The 19872-nt window shown below is 33.3% G+C and overlaps 2 protein-coding genes across 2 annotated transcripts; one reads left to right on the top strand and one right to left on the bottom strand.

Annotated features, from left to right (window-relative positions):
* Positions 1-2557: 2557 nt before the first annotated feature.
* LOC148204475 (putative disease resistance protein At4g27220) lies at positions 2558-9995 on the top strand. Its single transcript, XM_088109407.1, has 5 exons — positions 2558-2627; positions 2744-5790; positions 6195-6966; positions 7258-7389; positions 9718-9995. Exons 2-4 carry the CDS (start codon positions 2761-2763, stop codon positions 7263-7265), a joined length of 3810 nt encoding a protein of 1269 aa, XP_087965533.1. The 5' UTR covers positions 2558-2627; positions 2744-2760; the 3' UTR covers positions 7266-7389; positions 9718-9995.
* Positions 9996-10225: 230 nt separating this feature from the next.
* On the bottom strand, positions 10226-19520 carry LOC124821166 (putative LRR receptor-like serine/threonine-protein kinase At1g06840). The gene is made up of 20 exons (XM_088092349.1): positions 19406-19520; positions 18569-18719; positions 17994-18065; positions 17751-17822; positions 17335-17478; positions 17155-17226; positions 16979-17050; positions 16026-16100; positions 15455-15523; positions 15211-15279; positions 14975-15046; positions 14762-14848; positions 14481-14549; positions 13908-14389; positions 13283-13441; positions 12798-13081; positions 12028-12079; positions 11600-11850; positions 10978-11112; positions 10226-10777 (listed from the first exon to the last, which is right to left on the bottom strand). Exons 1-20 carry the CDS (start codon positions 19503-19505, stop codon positions 10430-10432), a joined length of 2835 nt encoding a protein of 944 aa, XP_087948475.1. The 5' UTR covers positions 19506-19520; the 3' UTR covers positions 10226-10429.
* Between the last annotated feature and the right edge of the window lie 352 nt (positions 19521-19872).

Below are 19872 nucleotides of genomic sequence, written 5' to 3'. Positions count from 1 at the left end.
GCGCCTCCAAAGAACCAAAGACCCAAACCCCTTCGCGTTTTAGGGTTAAATAAGCTCGTCTGACACATCAGCAAAAGTCGCGCCCGGCGCCCTCTCAATCGTGCCCAGGCGTGAGCCTCTCTGGACAAGTCGCGCCCGGTGCCCCATTTCTCACGCCCGAGCATGAAACTTTCTGGAAAAGTCGCGCCCGGCGCCCCATTTCTCACGCCCGGGCATGAAACTCTGGATATGGGCGAGCGTCCTCTTCTCTGCATTGGACGAGCGTCCTATTCTCCTGGTCGAGCGTCCTCTTCTGCCTGGCTGGACGAGCGTCAACTGATCATCCTCTCTAGACGAGCGTCCTCTTCTGTGACCGAGCGTCCACTGAGTGTCCTCTTCTGCCTGGCTGGACGAGCGTCCACTTCTGCCTGGCTTGGACGAGCGGTCGTTCTCCTGGCCGAGCGTCCTCTCGTGCGTCCTTTCTGCCTGGCTGGACGAGCGTCCACTTCTGCCTGGCTTGGACGAGCGTCCACAGCGCCTGGCTTGGACGAGCGTTCGTTCTCCTTCGCAAGACGAACGTCCATTTCTCTCTGAGCAAGCGTTCGTTCGCTGTTGACGAGCGTTTCTGCATGTGCTCACTTTGGTTCATCTCTATACATGGTTGGAGACTCTTCCAAGCTCATTTTTAGCTACAAAATAAGGAATTATTGATGAAAGTACATCAAAGTAGCCAAAAACACAATTATTTAAAAAATAAGACAAAAGAAGAGGATTTAACAAGTTATAAGTTAGAAAGGAGTTGATTTTGCTACTAAAATGAGGCTTAAATAATGGTAAAATTTAGCATTATCAACCGTCCCATCTTTTTTTATTCCTACCTCCATCATTATTTGAATTTTTAACATTCTTTTTTGTCGAAAAACCTCAAACTTTATAATTTTAAGTTTTATAAAACATAAAAATTATATAATATCTTCTCACTTTATATTATATAGCATTAAAATATACAACCTAAATAGTATGTTCACAAAACATTCATTGAATATAACGGTGAACTAATTATTCAATTAGCATGTAATAATCAATATTAATACATGTATAGTTATCATCAAGACAAATGTTATTTATTTGATCAATAAAATAAATATAAGTATAACTGTTTCTAAAATGCTGATACAACAAGAAAATGAATATTAAGCGTCACTTAAAAATCAATATTAAAAAGTTTACATTATAATTAATTAATAGTATCATGTTGGATATGAAACAAACTCTAAATTCATACATGTTAATTAACTAGCGTTGATTTCTAAAGTTAACTATACAATAATTCTAAATAATATCGATTTAGTCGATTCTAAGTATGTTAACTTAGCCAACTCTGAGTAGTATCACCTTAGCAGATACTATTTTATCACCAACTTTTAAATTGAGTTTTAATTATTGTAATCTAAAGTTAATTTGATCGAAATTAATGACGATACTATTCTAAAGTTAATCTAAAGTTAATTCTAAGTATGTTAACTTAGCCAACTCTGAGTAGTATCACCTTAGCAGATACTATTTTATCACCAACTTTTAAATTGAGTTTTAATTATTGTAATCTAAAGTTAATTTGATCGAAATTAATGACGATACTTTTTTTAATTTGTAATTCTAAATAATTGATCTTGCAATACCTATGTTTTTATCTTCAACACAAAACACAAAACACTAGAATAATATTTTTCTTCTTGAAATCACAAGAACCAAAATAAAAAGACAAAATAAAATAAATTGACTTAAAGAATGGATTGAATTGAACGAGTAATTAAAAAGTGGTCATTTTCTAAGTGATAACTATATATATATATATATAACTATATATATATATATATATATATATATATATATACTGTGATTACCAGAAAAACATTTGGTCTTTAATTAATAAATTTTAAAACTTTTTTATCTCTAAAATATTTTATTTTATTTTTTTCTCAAAAGTATTATTTAAATCGTTATGGTTGGAAATACTATTTATATTCTCAGAGACAGATAAAAACTCATCATTTATTAAGAACAAAAAGTACATTTAATTTTAAAATTTAAATTAGTTTGCTTCAATTATTATTAGCATCGACATTCTATTATCTTTAATTTTAAACAAAATCCATTTTTATGATAACTTGTAAAATATCTGTAATCATTATACTATATTTAACGTGTTATTTTCACATTAATTTATTGGTTGAAAGAATATATTAAAGTTATTTTCTTATATAAATAAATAATTGTCTATAAAAATATCTGTTCGGTATATTTTGAAAGACGAGAATTTTAATTTCTTTTGAAAAACAAAGACAAGTAATAAAAATGAAAATAATAATCGTGTCCTCGTATAAATATTTTCATGTATGTTTAATTATCTTTTTGAAAGGTCAAAATGCTCGTGATAGTCTCCAATCATTTCTTAGTATGTTTGTGCAATTTAATCTTTAGCCATTAAGGCGTATGTTAATCGATTCATATTTTGTAAAAAACCATATACACAAACATTTGTAAGTGCACATGGCTAATACTAGTTTTTCTTAGATCAAGACAAGGTATTCAAGCTGCAACAACGATTCCTTTTACTTTTGTTACTAATATAATAACATCTATCAAAGGTACGTATCACATTTTTATTTTATTATTTTCTTTTACTGCTTCATCTCTTTCTATCATACATGACTAAATACTAATTTTTAGATAACTAAAGCGTGATGAACTCATTCATGTTTAGGGACCAAGTCAATTCAAATGGATGATTTTTTCCTTTCCATTGCAATAAAGATTGCAGAATATACAGTGCATCCCATTTTACATCATGCTCAATACTTGTGTTGTTTCAACAACTTTGCTTCCAAATTTCCAAATGCCAAAGAACAATTGGAATTGACTCGAGATGGAGTGAAGGAGCGAATTAGAAAAGCCATCAATATGGTTGAAAAAGTTGAGCCTACTGTTGAGAACTGGCTGAAAGATGTTGAAAAAGTCTTAGAAGAAGTGAAAATGTTGGAAGAAAGAATATTGAGCGCGAACAAAAGCTATTTCAGAAGGCAATGTCAATATTCTCTTGCAAAACAAATAGAAAGAAAAACAACTGAAATGATCCAGCTCCATCGTAATAGCAAGTTTGAACCGTTTTCGAGGATTACTGAACTCCCAGGCATGCAGTACTTTTCTTCCAAAGATTTCATTATGTTCAACTCTAGAGAAGCATCTTTCAAGAAGCTTCTAGAAGCATTAAAAAACAAAAGTGCTTTTATAATTGGATTAGTTGGATTAGGAGGGTCAGGGAAAACTACTTTGGCAAAAGAAGTGGGTAAAAAAGCTGAAGACATGTTTGAGAAGGTTGTCTGGGCAACAGTGTCTCAATCTATAAATATCAGAACTATCCAAGATCAGATTGTTGATCAATTGGGCTTCAAGTTAAAGGAAGATTCAGATATAGGTAGAGCACGGAGACTATCAGAGAGATTAAAAAAAGGTTCAACTCTTATAATCTTGGATGACATATGGGAAATTCTAAACTTTGAAGCTTTAGGTATTCCGCTTGATGAAAGCAGTAAGGCTTGTAGGGTATTGATAACTACTCGAAGTAAAGATGTATGCACTTCTATGCAATGCCAAAGCATAATTGAACTTGATCTTTTAAGTGACAAGGAAGCTTGGACTTTGTTCAGACATTATGCAAACATAACTGATGACTCCTCAGAAGCTTTGAAAGGTGTGGCAAGAAAAATAGTTAAAGAATGTAAGGGATTGCCCATTGCAATTGTGACCGTGGGAAGAACGCTAAAGGATAAAACTATTCCAAATTTTGAGTTAGCATTGTCAAGGCTAGAAAGTAATAAGCCACTAGATATTCCAAAAGGCTTAACAAGTCCCTATGTTTGTCTTGAATTAAGTTACGATAATTTGACAAACCCATTAGCTCAATCCTTATTATTATCGTGTTCTATGTTTCCAGAGGATTGTAAAATAGATTTGGAAGATTTGTTTCGATTTGGAAGGGGATTTGGCACAATTGAGACGTTTGGAACAATGGAAAACGCAAGGAGAGAGATGGATGCAGCTATTGACATGCTCAAGAATTGTTTTTTGTTAATGGATGCAGAAGGAAAAAAAAAGGGGGTAAAAATGCACGATTTAGTTCGTGATGTAGCGTTGTGGATTGCGTCTAAAAGTGGTAAAGCAATTTTCGTACGTAATTTGGCAGATGATGAAACCCTGAAAGATATGAAAGCAATAGCCGTATGGGGTTTGAAAAGTTATGATGTTCTCAATTATAAAATAAATTGTCCAATACTTGAAACTCTCTTGCTTTCTTTTAACGTGATCGGTGACTTAAAGGTATCAGATGGGTGTCTTCAAAGCTTGGAAAAGCTTAAAACCTTAGCAATCTTAAACTCGTGGAAGAACGATGCTTTGACTTTGCAAGAGTCATTAAAGTCATTAAAAAACCTTCGAACACTATGCTTGAGGGGTTTTAATTTAGGTGACATATCTTTTGTGGAACGCTTGCAAGCACTTGAGATTCTTGACTTACGTGGCTCTGAGTTTGATGATTTGCCTATTGGGATTGTAGAATTAATGAAGTTGAGGCTTTTGGATTTGTACACATGTGTGATTAAGAAAAATGAAAATGTTGAAGCTTACGAAGTTGTGGGGAAATGTTTGAAGCTTGAGGAATTGTATTTACATTTGATGGATTATGAAAAGGCCTTTCCACATGATGTGTCTTTCTCCAGATTACAAAGGTATGTCATAGAAACTGGTCCTGATTCTGTAGATGAAACTAGTCAGCTTATGAAAAAATATGGACAACCTAGAAGTTTAATAATGAATTGGTTTGATGTTGCTCCTCAAAGTTTTATATCATTACCAATCAAGGATCTATTTATAAGAGCAGAGTTCCTTTGTTTGAGGTCCCTGAGCAATTATAAAAATATAATCCCATCCATGGATCCACAAGGCATGAATCAATTGATTGCCCTGAGACTCTATAATGGTTCAGTTAAATGTCTCGTTGATAGCACTGAAAAGGATAAAACTGAAGTAATTGCATTCTCCGCGCTTGTTTACTTAAGTTTGGTAAGCGTATATGGACTTCGAGAGGTGTTTTGTGATCCCTCTTCGCGATGTTCTCTCAAAAATTTAGAAGAGCTCGAGATAAAAGAATGTATTAATTTATGTAGCATATCCTTTCCGAGAAACTCAAAGCTATGCAATCTGAAGGTCCTTTCAATATCAGAATGCGACATGCTAACTTCTCTTTTCACGTCATCCGTTGTTCAAACTCTAGAGCTGTTAGAGGATTTAGAAATATCTTCCTGTGGATCATTGAGATACATAATTGAAGAAGAGAATGATGTTCTTTCAAGCACTCAAAGTTATTCTTCTTTGACGCTCCCAAAATTAAGGCTTATTAGAATTGTTGAATGTCACAATTTGGAGTGTGTGTTCCCTGTGATTTTAGTCGAAGGGCTTTTAAGTTTGGAAAGTGTGTATATTGAGGACAACCAAGCGTTGAAGTATGTATTTGGTAGTGAAAAGAAACATAATGTTACAGGATACCCAAGTTTCCAGCAGACTAATACGAGAACAAATTTGTTTAAATTGAATACTTTAAGGTTGGCTCTTTTACCAAATCTAATTGTGATTTGGCCTGAATATTGTCGAGCACATCTCCCAAGTCTTACTGAGTTATGTTGTATTTATTGTCCAAAATTGTGCATACATAAGATGATGAATGCTTCAGATATCCAACAACAAACAACTCCAACGGTAATATATTAATTATTATTTCATTAAATTGATTTTAAATAGTGAGTTTTAAACATAAATTAACCGTTTTAATATATGTGAGATTAGAAATCAGTACCGTTTCTCGAGTAACGTTGTTTAAATACATTAAGCATAACAATCATATCCCAGAAGTTTTTCTTTATCATTACTTTTATTCTTACCAAGATTATAATTCACTTTCTTATTATGTTTGAGTTGAAAAATATATTTATAAATTAAATTAATCATAATTATTTGAAATGGATAATCTTTTATGTCTTCCAATAATCAAGTATTTATCTATTTGGTGAATTATTTTTTATGAGTTACACACTGATAAATAAATTATGTTGAGATGAGTGATAAAGTTTAAAGTATTAACATGAATTGTGTTGTGTATACAGGATAATGAAATACTATGGCTGATTACCAACACACTCAACCGATTGGAGGATGATCCATTGTCTCACCCCCAACTCAAAGTTGTCCTCAAATTTAGAATACTACGTTTGAGTGATTTTAGAATAAAAGGTATCTTCCAATTCCAAATGGGAGAACAAGGGGGCATTAGAGCACTGGCTCCCCTAAACTTGGATATATATTATCTAGATTTGGAGAATATACCTGAACTCGACTTCATATGGAAGGGTCCCACATGTTTTCTAAGCCTCCAAAACCTTCGCCAAATTAATGTGGATGGATGTCCAAAATTGAAAACCATCTTCTCCACCACAGTTGTTAGAAGTTTACCAATGTTGAGATTTTTGGATATAAGTAACTGTGATGAATTGGAACAAATATTTGATTTAGGTTATGCACATCAACTCAAGAGCCTATATTCTTCCCAACAAGTCTGCTTCCCATCTCTCTCAACTATTGTAGTTAAAAAGTGCAATAAGTTGAAATGTGTATTTTATAATCTCTCGGCTAGTCATTTTACCCGTCTGAGTTATTTGGAAATAGAAGAGTGCTCTGAATTACACAAGGCTTTTGCATTTAGTACAGAAGAGATGGGTAAGGATGGAAAACAAGAACTGTTACAGAACTTGAAATTTATAAGACTCTTGTTTTTGCCAAACTTCGAAGAGATTCACCACGGATTTAAGTTGAAAGAAGATGTTGAACAAACAATAAAGGAATGTCCTATGTATTCTCCAAGTTTATATCTACATCAAGGTAAAATTCACATGCCCTTTTTCTAAACACAATTACAATGTCCTTGGTTGTTAAATAAAATATTATTTTATTAAGTTTTTGGTTAAACTTTGCTCCATGATGAACTCTTGTCACTAGGCACTAAGGGTGGTATTAATTAACATATTTAATAAACATACTTAATACAAATAATCTTGTTTTCTCTGCTCCTTTCTATTTTAAATTTCAACCGTAACTCTTGTAATTTTCATCTGTATTGGGCCAGTTCCTTTTAACCACAACTGATGGATGAGATGTTTTTTTGTTTATCAGATATGTAAATAGAATGCTACAATTAAGCATGCAAAAAAAGGGAGCTACAGTTAAGTATGGCAAGTGTAGTCTTGATTTGAAAAAGAAAAGAGTGATATGGACAATGCAACAGTGTCTTAAGTGACTGGGCAGGTAACATTTTTATGCTAATCTAGCAATAGGATTATGTGGGTAATATTTCGGCCTATTTAACTCAGTAATAAAAGAGGTAGTTGTTACATACCCGAGTATGGGACGCAACTAGTATGCTCACTCACACACAGGAACAATGGAAAATTCCTGTCGTCAAAATAGGTTGAAATCCGTGAGTCAATCCGGCTCACCATGGATTTGAGCCGGACGGATTGGGTTAGAAAAAAATGCAAAAATTTTGATGAGAGCCAATTTTGACTCGGCTCATTAAGAACCCAGCTCACACGGGTTGAATCCGTGGTGGGTCGGGTTGGTCACCAACCCACCTATTTTTTTAATTAAATTAAATTAATTATTCAAATCCTATTTTTTTTTATTGAAATCAAATTAATTAAATTAATTATTCAAAATGCACAACCTTTACCCCCTCTGCAAATAATATTATAGATGGAGATAAAAAAGAAGATGCTTCAAGAGAGCATAATATTGTGGATTTATCTATTCAGGACTCCAATTTAATAGATGGATAATATTATAGATGGGATAATTCAAGAATATATCATTTGTTTTATCTTGCTTTTAGACCTATTTACAAGCATGACAGTTTTATCTTGTGCTATATATTTTTGTTAACGGTTATATGTAGTTTCTTGGTCAAACGGTTGAATATGTCTCATTAAATTAAATTATGTCTCATTAAATTAAATTGGCAAATTTTTATGCTTGATAGCTTAAAATATATATAACAATATATTTCATTTTCTTTTATATCAATTGGTCCAATTAATATTGTTTCAATTTGATCGAATCAAAGTAACATGTTATAAGAATCTCAGAATAAGAGGGTGAAAAAAAGTTAATTAAGTGAGCCAATGAGCCAACCCGTTTAATCCACCAACTCGTGGTGGGTCGGGTTGAGTTCGAATTTTTTTAGCTCGCTAATAAATGAGCCAGGTTTGGTTGACTCACTAAGTGGTCAACCCGTGGTGAGTCGGGTCGGGTCAGGTCGGGTTACCCGTTTTGACAGCTATGGAAACAACTGAATCAAAGAAAATAAACAATAATTGGGAGCATGATTTGTGTCAGTTACTTGAGAGCATAACCTCTCTTACAAAACTCACAAATCAAAAACATACCTTTAATCCTAGGCTTCCCCTTTATTTATACTAATTAATTCCCTTCGGAAAAGGTATTGAATAATAGAAAATAATCCTATTTATTATAATTATCTGATACGAATAATCATATTTATTATAATTATTTGATACGAATATCTTTAGTATTATTTACTATATTTAACTTATACGTAATAATATCCTGAGATAGGGCTTTGTTACTCTAATTATCATTTCCTGAATATCTTCTTTGAATATCTCTCTTATTATTCTAATTAATTTTCCGCCCATCCTAACTGTTGTGTCAGTTATGATGCTTTCTCGCTGCTTTCAACCGTTCGGCCCTCCTGCTCCCTCTTTTCTACCGTTCGGTCAGCTTGCTCCCTTCCTTCTACCGTTCGGTCAGGTCTCTCTCCCTCTTCTACCATCTGGCCAGCTCGCTCCCTTTTGTTAACCATTCGGTCATCTTACTCTTCCATTTCTACCGTTCGGCCCCTGTCCTCTATCGTTCGGTCCCCTTCTCTTTCTCTCCTGTACCTTCTTCTCTCGTATACTTGTCAACCCCTATCAGTAGTAGTGCTTGAATCAGTGTTGTAAAAATATGCAAGTTTCATCATATTTAAAATTAATACAGGGCATTTTTTCAAACGAAGAAATCAACTTTAATGATGACAACTTTAATTCTTTCAACCCATTAAGAAAAAATTAAATTGAGTCTGGGATACATACAAGAAACAATTAATCAACTTGTGTTTTTCGTACCTGTGATTTATAAATGTAAATAATCTTTATGGAGTATTGGTTCCTATGCTTTATTCTATTGTGATCTTCAATATATAATGAATGTCTTGTCATAATATTTTATAATATATGTGTGACTGTTTTTCGATCTATAAATACGAAATACTGCATAAAGTAATTAAAAATAAAAACAAAAGACAGAGGAATTTAGTTTAAAAAATTTATCCTGCTCTAATTGCATTGGCTATCAAAAAACTAAGTTTCTTGCACATTACATACCAATTCACCTTTAAAATATTGCCAACATTATCACAGAAAAAAAAAAAGAAAAAAACTTGACATCCCATCCTCATACTCAAAAGAGCAACCTCCACTACTCATTTTTTTCAAATAATATAACGTTCTTTGTGTCATCTTGCTTTATTTTCCAAATCTCCAAAACTAGAAAAGTAATGAAACTCTTGAATTCCAGGTGACACTTGAGACAGATTAAAGATCAAATCAAATGTTACAGTCATTCTGGAAACAGGTGTCTACAGTACCATGTATAAACAATTGCTGAAGGGAAGCAGAGTGTAGTGACGAGTTGGGTGTGGTGGTAATGTTAAAATCTTTACATAAATAATCAATAATACAAAGACAGAAAGACAGTTGTTCTGCTACCATACACATTGCCGAATCTTGTTATATACTTATCTGAGTGTTTATTGTCTTGTTTTTGGATCCAAGAATTTGATAGGGTATTCGATATTATGAGATGTCTAAGTCTTATATCGTGTATCGTTAATATGATATGTTTAGTGATGTATTTAAGTGTTTGATTCTTCCCTCTTTTCAATAGTTTTTTTAGTGTGATTATCCAAATATTTAGATATTTACTTCAAATTTTATGTAACAATCACGGAAGTCAAGAACTTGAAATCCTGATCGACTAAAATACATGTGATTAGTACTTCAAAAGTACCTGCAATTCAGCATCATAAACCAATCTCTCTCACTGTTATAAAATTAATTAATTAATTATAACTTACAAGCCAATCCACTGTCAATTTCATACAACAAGTAGCACAAAAAGAATAAATGAAAATTAGTAAATTGGTTTCATTGTCTAGTTCACAAGGTATCAATTAACATTCTCAGGTTCAATCAACTATATTTTCAAAACAAGGTATATTTTTCAACTTCTATCTTGGTTTGATGGTTGGTATGCTTCCACTGACAAGGTCACTACCTGAGACATCTCCTGAAATAAAAGGAGTCCTTATAATAGATGATGAAGGTTCTGAACTGAATATTGTACCAGAAGAATCACTTTTAACATATTCAGCTCCCTTGGTATCGGAATCGGGTAACATAGAACAGATGTATTCAAGCTCTCTAGCCACTTCTGCCATTTTAGGTCTATCATCTGGTGAATCTTTGCAACACTTTAAGGCTAAAGTCAAAAATCTCTCTGCATATTCAGATGGGTAAGACTCAATACGTTTATCAACCACCCGAGATATTCCACCAGACTGGTATGTCATATTAACCTGAAATAAAAAAGGAAAAAACAAAAAGATTTAGGTCATACTAAGATAAACTTCTCAATAAGCACTTACATGAAGAAGAAAATAAGAAGGTGAAACGAAATGATATTCTCTTTTTAGTTATAGTTATCTTGTGCTGAAGTTAAAACAGGTTGACTCAATTTATTTTTTTCCAATTGTCAACAAGTGAAACCATAACCTACCTGTCTAATAATATTTTCACCATGAAAGATTGGTGGCCTCGCAGTCAAAAGTTCCAGAAATACAACACCCAAACTATAAACATCACTTTTATCGGTCAAATTACGAGTTAAGAAGTACTCTGGATCAAGATAACCCTGCACGGTCAGAACAATGTACAAACAGAAGATTAACGGATAAATTCAACCTAAACCAATATATAAAAATAATTTCCAATGAATTAGTTAGACATGTTAGAAATTCCATATCGATTATAGATAAAGTCAATTCACAATTCACATTACATAAGTGGGTGTAAACTTCACCTTAAAAGTTGATTTTGTAAAATTGAATTAAATTTAAAGTCCAATTTTAATGAACAAGGTATCAAAGTATAACTCGGCATGAGGAATACTGGAAATCTCACGTCAAACAAAGATAAGAGTAATTTATAATATATAAGTTGGGTCCATTTCTTAACAAGACACATCTTTGTGTTTTGGATTTGGAATGTACACTGCAAATTACAATATACAAAACACAAACCTGACTGCCAGCAGTTATTTTATACACATAATTGTCCTGATAGTTCCTAAAACACATGCTCAATTACAGTGAAGGCAAAGACAGTTATGAAAGCCATACCGGGGTCCCCTTTACTACTGTGGATACATGAGCAGGTACATTTCCTTCAATATCTGGAACTGGGGCAAGACGTGAAAGTCCAAAATCAGCAACTTTTGCCGTGTACCTAGAGTCCAATAATATATTGCTGGCCTTCACGTCTCGGTGGAATATAGGAGGATTAGCTTCTGTGTGCAGATATAGAAGACCTTTTGCTGATCCTAGAGCAATCTTTAACCTCCGAGAAAAACTAAAAACATCTTTTGAATGAGCTGCCATAAAACGTAAGCTACATAGTTAAGACATAGAAAGGCATTTTTTTTTTATTAAATTAAAAGTATTGTTATAACTTTAGTCTCTTTGTACTTGAAACCAAATTGGAACCAGAAAGAACAAGGAAAACTTATACGAGGAATACAGAAAACTAGATGATAAAAATTTGAATATACCAGAAAGGTGATCCCTTAGAGTTCCATTTGGCATATATTCATAAACCAACATCTGCAAGCACAAATAAAATAAACAAACAGAACAAATGAACTAATCAGAAAAGGAAATAAGAATTAACGGAGAAACAGAACCAAAATGTTTTGAAAGGATACTAAGCAAAAGAATATGAATTTGGATTACTTAAGTTCCCTACCTATAATTCATCAATACTTTCTATTGGAGATTCCAAATTGATTAGAGATAAGATTAATTTATAGTACATAAGTGAAGATAATCCTTATGTTACAAGTTGGTTTTGTAAGGATGAGTTGGTTAAAATTCACTTACTAAAATGTCTTAGAGTCTATTCTAATAAAGTTTGTTGTTACTTTTAACCCATTTACAAATATTTAGTTCATGCATGGTATATACATGCATTGATATGAAAAGAGGTGTGTTGGAGACCTTAAATTCATTAGAGATAAGACTAATTCAAATTTCATCACATTGACTGAAATTTATTGAAAATTATCGGATTTTGTAAATTCTACTTAGCACTTGATGATGATTTTTCTACTTTCAAATACATTGTAACCAGTATGTCAGTGCGTTAGTAGAACTCCTTGTAATTTTAATATTAGTTTTAGTCCACATCTTATTTTAGTACAAACCACATTCTAGTGGAATCAAATCAATAAACATGAGACAGTATAACAAGACTCGTCAAAAATAAAACTTGTATAAAAATTATTTTTGAGTTTACATTTTTGAACTGTGAAACAAAAGTTACCTGTTCACCCTCTTCGTCACAGTAGCCAATGAGAGACACAAGGTTTCGATGGTGTAGCCTTGACAGCAATTCTATTTCTGTAGAGAACTCCCTCTCACCTTGCAGTGAACCCTCCTGTGCACGTTTTATGGCAACAACTGTGCCATCAGGAAGACGACCTTTATAAACCTTCCCATAGCCTCCTTCTCCAATTTGAGCAGACTCGTTAAAATTGTTTGTGGCCAATGCCATTTCTTTGTAATCAAACGATCTTACACCTTCAACTCTTATCGAGATCCTTGATGCTGTCAAAATTTTTGAAGCCTTTGTTTAAGATATATACAATCAACTCATTCTTCATGATAAGAGAAAATTAGCTTTATAATAGAGTTATTCCAAAATAAAACATGCAAGAACATCTAGACATCAGATTATACAAGAGCCAAAGCGTTCAAGACATTTCTAAGAGGAAGAAATAATAGGCTAACTCACTATAAGATACTCACCGTTACGCCGTCTGGAAAGTGCACGATAATCTCTCATGCGTACTCTCAGAATAAGAATGGAAACAATTGCAGATAATGTAACTGCACAGGCAATTGCACCTAAGATTATTCCAACCAGTGCACCTGTGCTTATCCCTGAACTTGAAGACGGAGTAGTCGCTGCATAATAAGGAGTATATGAGTTCAAGTGATCAACCATAAAACAGTTTTCAATATCATATTCCATATGTGGTATCAACCTTGAACATAATTTCAAAGTACTCATTTGACACGTGAAGTATGAACTATACTATAAAAAGGCTGATCTATTAATAGAATCAAGAGAACCACTAGGGCTGTTTGGAAAAGCTTCTTTATAAGCAACTTTAGTAGAGAAAAAATATGAAGGAAAAATGAATTGGGTTTCTCAATCAACTAAAATTAGCTTATGCATAAGCTAATATATAAAAACTCACTCATCTAGCTAATATGTAGATCTCTCTAAAAAAATTTAACTTGTCCATAAACTAAGTTTTCATGATCACTGTTCAACCACCTGACTGAGGTTCAACTTCATTTTTCTTGTTAACATTGTCCAAGTACTTCTAAACACTCTATCATGTCATCATAAGTTTCTGTAACTCACCTTCCCTGTAAATATCCAGTAGAACGAAGTCCAAGAGTTCATAAGGACCAAACAGGTCACTGTCCGGAATATCCCATTCTCTGAACATGTCTCTAATTCGAACAACCTCATTTGTATTGAACTGACGAGAACTTGAATTGTCAATATATTCTGGAAAAAGCTTCAGGTTCATTCTCAATCGCCCTTCTTCCCACGTATAACGCTCAATGAACAGCTGATTAGTATGCACCCTAAGACCATCTGACAGGAAGCTCTCAAATTCTATAACATATGCACGGAAATCTGAAAAACCTGGACTTTTCAACCGATAATGAACAATCAATGGGGCAACACAGATACACTCCACATTGTATTCATAAGAAGGGGGACACCCTTGACTTTGACAGAGAACACTTGAGCTTCCGTCCATGTTATTGTCACTTTCACGTCTACAAAACTGAGATAAGGAGCTGTCATTCGAACATAAAGGATTTCCCTCAAGCCTGAAAAACAGTAATTTCAATAATAATGTGGCAAGTTATTATTATGAACGATCATGACAAAGAAAGAGGATAAGCTCTCCACCACTCTTACATGAGTGTGACATTTGAAGGAAGATTTGTAGTGCCTGATATGCTTGTAAGTTGATTATGCTTCATGTTCCTGCAACAGAGCAAATCAAAAACAGAAAAATCAAAATAAAAGCTAACAAAACACTTGTATGGATACAGGATGCCTTGGGAATATACAGACATCTGCATGTTCTCACAAATGGTATCACCCAATGAAGAAGAAAAATGAAGGACACATAAATTCATGCTCCACGATATCAACCTACAAGAGCAAAATTGCGCAATTATCATTTCATGTCTTACAAGATAAGTTGCTCTGTTGCATTCAAAGTCCTGTTCTGCCAAATGGTAGAAGGAACAGTGCCACTGATTGCATTGTTGGCAATTGACCTGTCATAGGGAAAGATACGTCTTGAAAAATCGTTGATTTTATAGCAGTGTTCCATATATGTATGTGTTCAAATACATTACGGTTTGATGTAGAAGAAGAAAGGGTGAAACAAAAGACAAACTTACAATTTCTGAAGACGTGGAAGACCAGAAAAGTAGGATGGAATTGTTCCATTGAGCTTGTTGTTTGATAAGTCACTGCACAAGTCCTCGTAGTAAGACAATAATATATCATATGCAATCCATGTAATTATATTTAGACTATTTTCTCCAACCACTTAACATGAGGAAAATATCCGTAAGGAGAAATCCAAATCAACTAATGCATGACTAATAGATTTGTAAGCAATAGAAGTTCTTACATAGTTGTCATATTGTCTGATAGCTTATTGGTAGGAATTGATTCATTCAACTGATTGAAACTGAGGTCACTGGAACATACAGAAGTAGAAATCAGTTGAAACAGTTACCAATTCTTGGACGGATTTTCAAACATGTGCATTGTCTAACTCAATATTTTGTCAGGTGCAGCCACTTCTTTTGATAAAAAGCCAATAAAGTCAATGCATAAACTAATTTGAAAGAAAATGAAATAACTAAACTTACAGGTAAGCCAGGTGTGGTATCCTGCTGAAATCAGGAATTGATCCTGTCAAGTTGCAGTTCCTAAGGCTTCTGATAAAGCCAAGAAAACACCAGTAAGAACATATGGACCATCAACCTTACACTTTGATCATTTCTCCTCATAGAACTAAATATTTTTATTTGAGACATGAAAATTTGTTAAGCATAACTTTGATCATTCAATGTTAGTGCAGTATCTTCCAAATAAAGAAAAAGGAAATAGAGAAAACCATAATATTTTTCCAAAACAATTTGGACATTAGGCTAATGCAACAGTATCAGACTAATAACAATATGTAAATACTCATTTGAAAAGAGAGGGAATGAGACCATGTTATGGAATTCTTTTTCATATATGCTTTGCAAAGTGCCAAACTGTCTAAATATCATGAAACAATATATATATATTAATAGTTTAAGCACCTCTAATTAAAAGTTTCATAAACTAGAAATCACAAAGGTTTAGAATCTTAAATCAGTATTCAGAATACATTAAAATAAAGGCTTCCGCAGCTTCACTCCTTGTAAACACAAAATCACAAAATGCACTTACAATTTCAACAATTTTGGCATGTTGGCATAAGATTCTGGTATGCTACTTCCATCGAAGTTATTGTTATCGAGTTGACTGCAATAACAAGAAGATCTAAAATGTTACTTCAAATATTTATTTATTTGTAAGACGTATTTATTGATTCAAGTTCAGCTAACATTATAGAAACAAAAACTTCAAAAAAACCAGAGGGTCTAACAGTACAATGACAGAAATGTTAACTTTCCAACATAATGTTCTTAGGTTTTTAATATTCAACTTTAGAATTTCACTTCTTGCATTTCCAATTTGTAATGATAGGTTGGCATCACTTCACAGTGTATGAGCATGCTACTCCATCTCATTTATTTAACAAAGACTCAGTAAAACAGTTCTTCCTGAGTTATAATGCACAGTTCTGTGAAATAACCAAAGGCTAAACAGTTTGAAGATGGCAGGGGAGTATCATAGCATATATTTGTTGAAATTTTTCCAAATGCAAGCATATCTAAAGAAAAATTTAAAAATAAAATGAGTTTGAATGGTACATATTAGAAATTTGGGTTTAAGTACTATAACACAAGGGTTACATTATCATTCAAACTCATTTTAAGCCCTCACATATTTGCTTTTGGTACCACTCAAAAAGACCTCTTACCAAAGGAGGTATCTTATGTGTATATAAATCCATGGTCATCTCTTATTTTATCCAATGTGGGACTTTGTTTGTACCCAACATTCCATTCACATCTTACCATGTAAAATTGAAATAAAAAGCTTAACTCGGTCAAAATCAGACATTTTGTCACAAAGAATAAAAGTATCTAACAAGAGAATAAAAACCAGAGGAAGAGAAGCAAGATGTGCCTGAACATACATAAAGAATATGCACTCTATTCATCCAAAACAAACTCATAACCAAATGAACTCAAAGACATGCACACAAGCCTGTCCAAAACAATAATATATCATACAGTATCGTCAAGCTTGGCATCTCAGAGAGCTCGGATGGGAGATTTCCTGTCAATTTATTGTTGTCAAGAAGACTGCATGTCCAAAAGATACATCTTGTTAATATGAACGTCAAAATGAAGGATTAAATAAAAGCCAGAGAAAAATGTCAGTGGCTATCATGTCACCAATAACTTACAGGTGAATGAGGCTTCCTAATTTTGAAAGCTGTAATGGGATTTGTCCACTAAGTGAATTGTTGTTCATGTGGCTGCTCCATTGGGAAAAGAAGAAGGCATTATTTCCTTTCAGTTTTCTTGCTAAGAAAGTAGCAAGAGTGATAGTTTTTAAAACTTTAGTAATAAGTAAAGAATGTTACAAGTGTTGTGTGCTGTTCAGGTTTGCAAATGATAGTGGTATGGGTCCTGTAATATTGTTCTCATCAATTTGCATTCTCTCCAGCACTGGAAGATGGCCAAGCTCTTCAGGCAGATTATTTGTTAGTTTATTTCCACTCAGGAGTCTGCAAAAACTTTATTTGATAAGAAAGGAAAGAAATATTCTAACTCTGTGTCAAAATACCAGCCATTTACTTATGAAACCAATTGAATTCAATTTCAGTTCTATAGAAACAGGTGTTTGACTTCAAATTCCTATGAAACACCACTCTCATTTTATTCAAAGATGTGTTTCGTCATGCACTAATATGTATTGATAACTAGGAAATCAAATCAAGACTGCTAAATTATTGAACCATGGTCCTGCATGCTGGCCAAGATAGATGACTGCACTTACAAGAGTTTCAGAGTTTTGATATTGCCAATCTCCTTTGGTATACTCCCAGTTATGTCATTCCACATAAAGTCCCTTTCAAGAATGAAAATTCAAACCATTACTAGAGGAAGTAATTGCAAGCTGCTACAGAATGGAAATATTCAAATGAATCTATATATTTTACAAAAGTTGAAGCTAGAAATTTCAAAATTGAAGATGTGTGATTGGTTTGCATTAGAAACATCAATGCAGCTACTGACTTACACTATTTCCAAATAAGACAAGTTGCCGATCTCTGGTGCCAAAGTTCCAGACAGGTTCAAATTCAGCAGTTGCCTACACACAAAAATAAACAGTCCTCAAACGCATGTGTCAATAGTAGTAGCAAAAGTTGTTCCAAGTGATTTGTCAAAAGTTAATCAAGAAAATATAATCTGAATTCTGAAGCTTACATGTGTATACTACTTGACACTGTACTATTATGCAGAGCATTAAATTATTAGTATTGCTTCTAGAAGTAAAAGATAAGTAATGAAAAGATAGAAAGGTAGTTAAACAGAAATTTTTCTTTGGCTTCAAGATATATGAATTTGTCAAAATACAGAAAATATCATCGTACAGCATTGTGAACTTACAGCCAATACCCATTGTTGTGGTAAGTTCAAATTTTTTAATCTAAACAGTTTCTGATTAATAAAGTTTGGACTCAACAACTATTGTGACTCTATACGAAACTGAGCAGATCAAAAGGGAGAAAAGTTAATAAAACAAGGAAGGTTATACATATGTTGACATGGCTATTACAAAAACAAAGGTTTAGTGGAAGATCAAAGTCATACAATTGTAGAACATGTAGATTGCCATCGGCTAATGTTGTATTGGAGCACATAACCCCTGTCCAGTTCGATGTACATGGATCTCCACGATCCCAGTTGCTCAAATTTCCATTAATATCAATCAAACTTCTCTTTATGGTTCTCAATGCCTCAACTGCATGTTAAAGTAAATGAAACAATCATACTATCAAGAGAGGCAAATGAAAACAAACATGACATTATAAACATATTATTTTTTTAAATATGTGAAAAGAAACTATAGCAGCACCGTTTATGTTTTTTGCAGAAAACAATAAATGAATATTTCTATTGATTCTAAATATTACTTCCTCGATCTCATTTTGTCAATTAAGATAATCCACAAAATCATAAGAAACTTTTACTTATACCCATTTCTGTGATAACATAATATTATTTGACTAAAACACCCATATTTACATAAAGGATCAATTGCTCTTAACAGTTGCAACTGTCATCTACTAGCTCATTTCTAGAGGGCATAATTGGGAAAAATTTATCATTATTTTCCTTATATTCTAAGTGGAAAATAATTTGAGAGAAATATTCCAAGCACAACAAATAAAATGAGATGGAGGGATTATCATTTTACAATACACAGATAAAATATTTCCATTTTCTGATAATGGATTCATGGATAATATTTTACATTATAACAAAGAATATATTGATAAAAACCCATTTGATCCACACAGAGGGGGAAAGATTTGGTGATATATGCAATTGGATTTAACAGAAAGTTCTTCCGGACAGAACAACTGATTCCTACTACCACTTTCAGAATCATAAATGCAAACAAAAGACAAAAGGGAAGGAATATACCTTCTGTGGGGTCAGTGACCTGACTAGCAGCCAATAGAAAATAGCAGGAAAACCACAAAAAGAGAACAACTTCACACCTGCAACCCTTTGAAAGATACATCCCAGAAACCCAGAAAACACAAAGCCTCTAGATTGTCCCTCCTGAACTGAACAGGATTTTGCTTTTCTTTCCCTACCAGCAACAACACCAGTCAGAAACATTCATTTGCGTGCACTTAAAACCCACCACCCCATATATTCTTCTAAATCCAAAACACAGATAGCTATCAAATCAAAGTAGAATACCCTTTGCAAAAGCAACTTCATTATCCAAGTAAAAAAAATCCCAGAAAGCTAGAAAACCTTATAAGAATACCCTTTTCACTGAAAGCTTAGAACAAGAAAATAATGAACCCCACTTGCGGGAACAACAGAGTAGAACCTATCCCAGAAAAGGATTGTATATATAATTAACCTGCAAGCAAATA

Source organism: Vigna umbellata, chromosome 1 (genome assembly GCF_029865625.1).
Source record: "Vigna umbellata cultivar VRB3 chromosome 1, Vumbellata_1.0, whole genome shotgun sequence".
Classification (NCBI taxonomy): domain Eukaryota; kingdom Viridiplantae; phylum Streptophyta; class Magnoliopsida; order Fabales; family Fabaceae; genus Vigna; species Vigna umbellata.
Note: the sequence above shows the minus strand (reverse complement) of the source record. Positions and strands in the feature narration are given on the sequence as shown.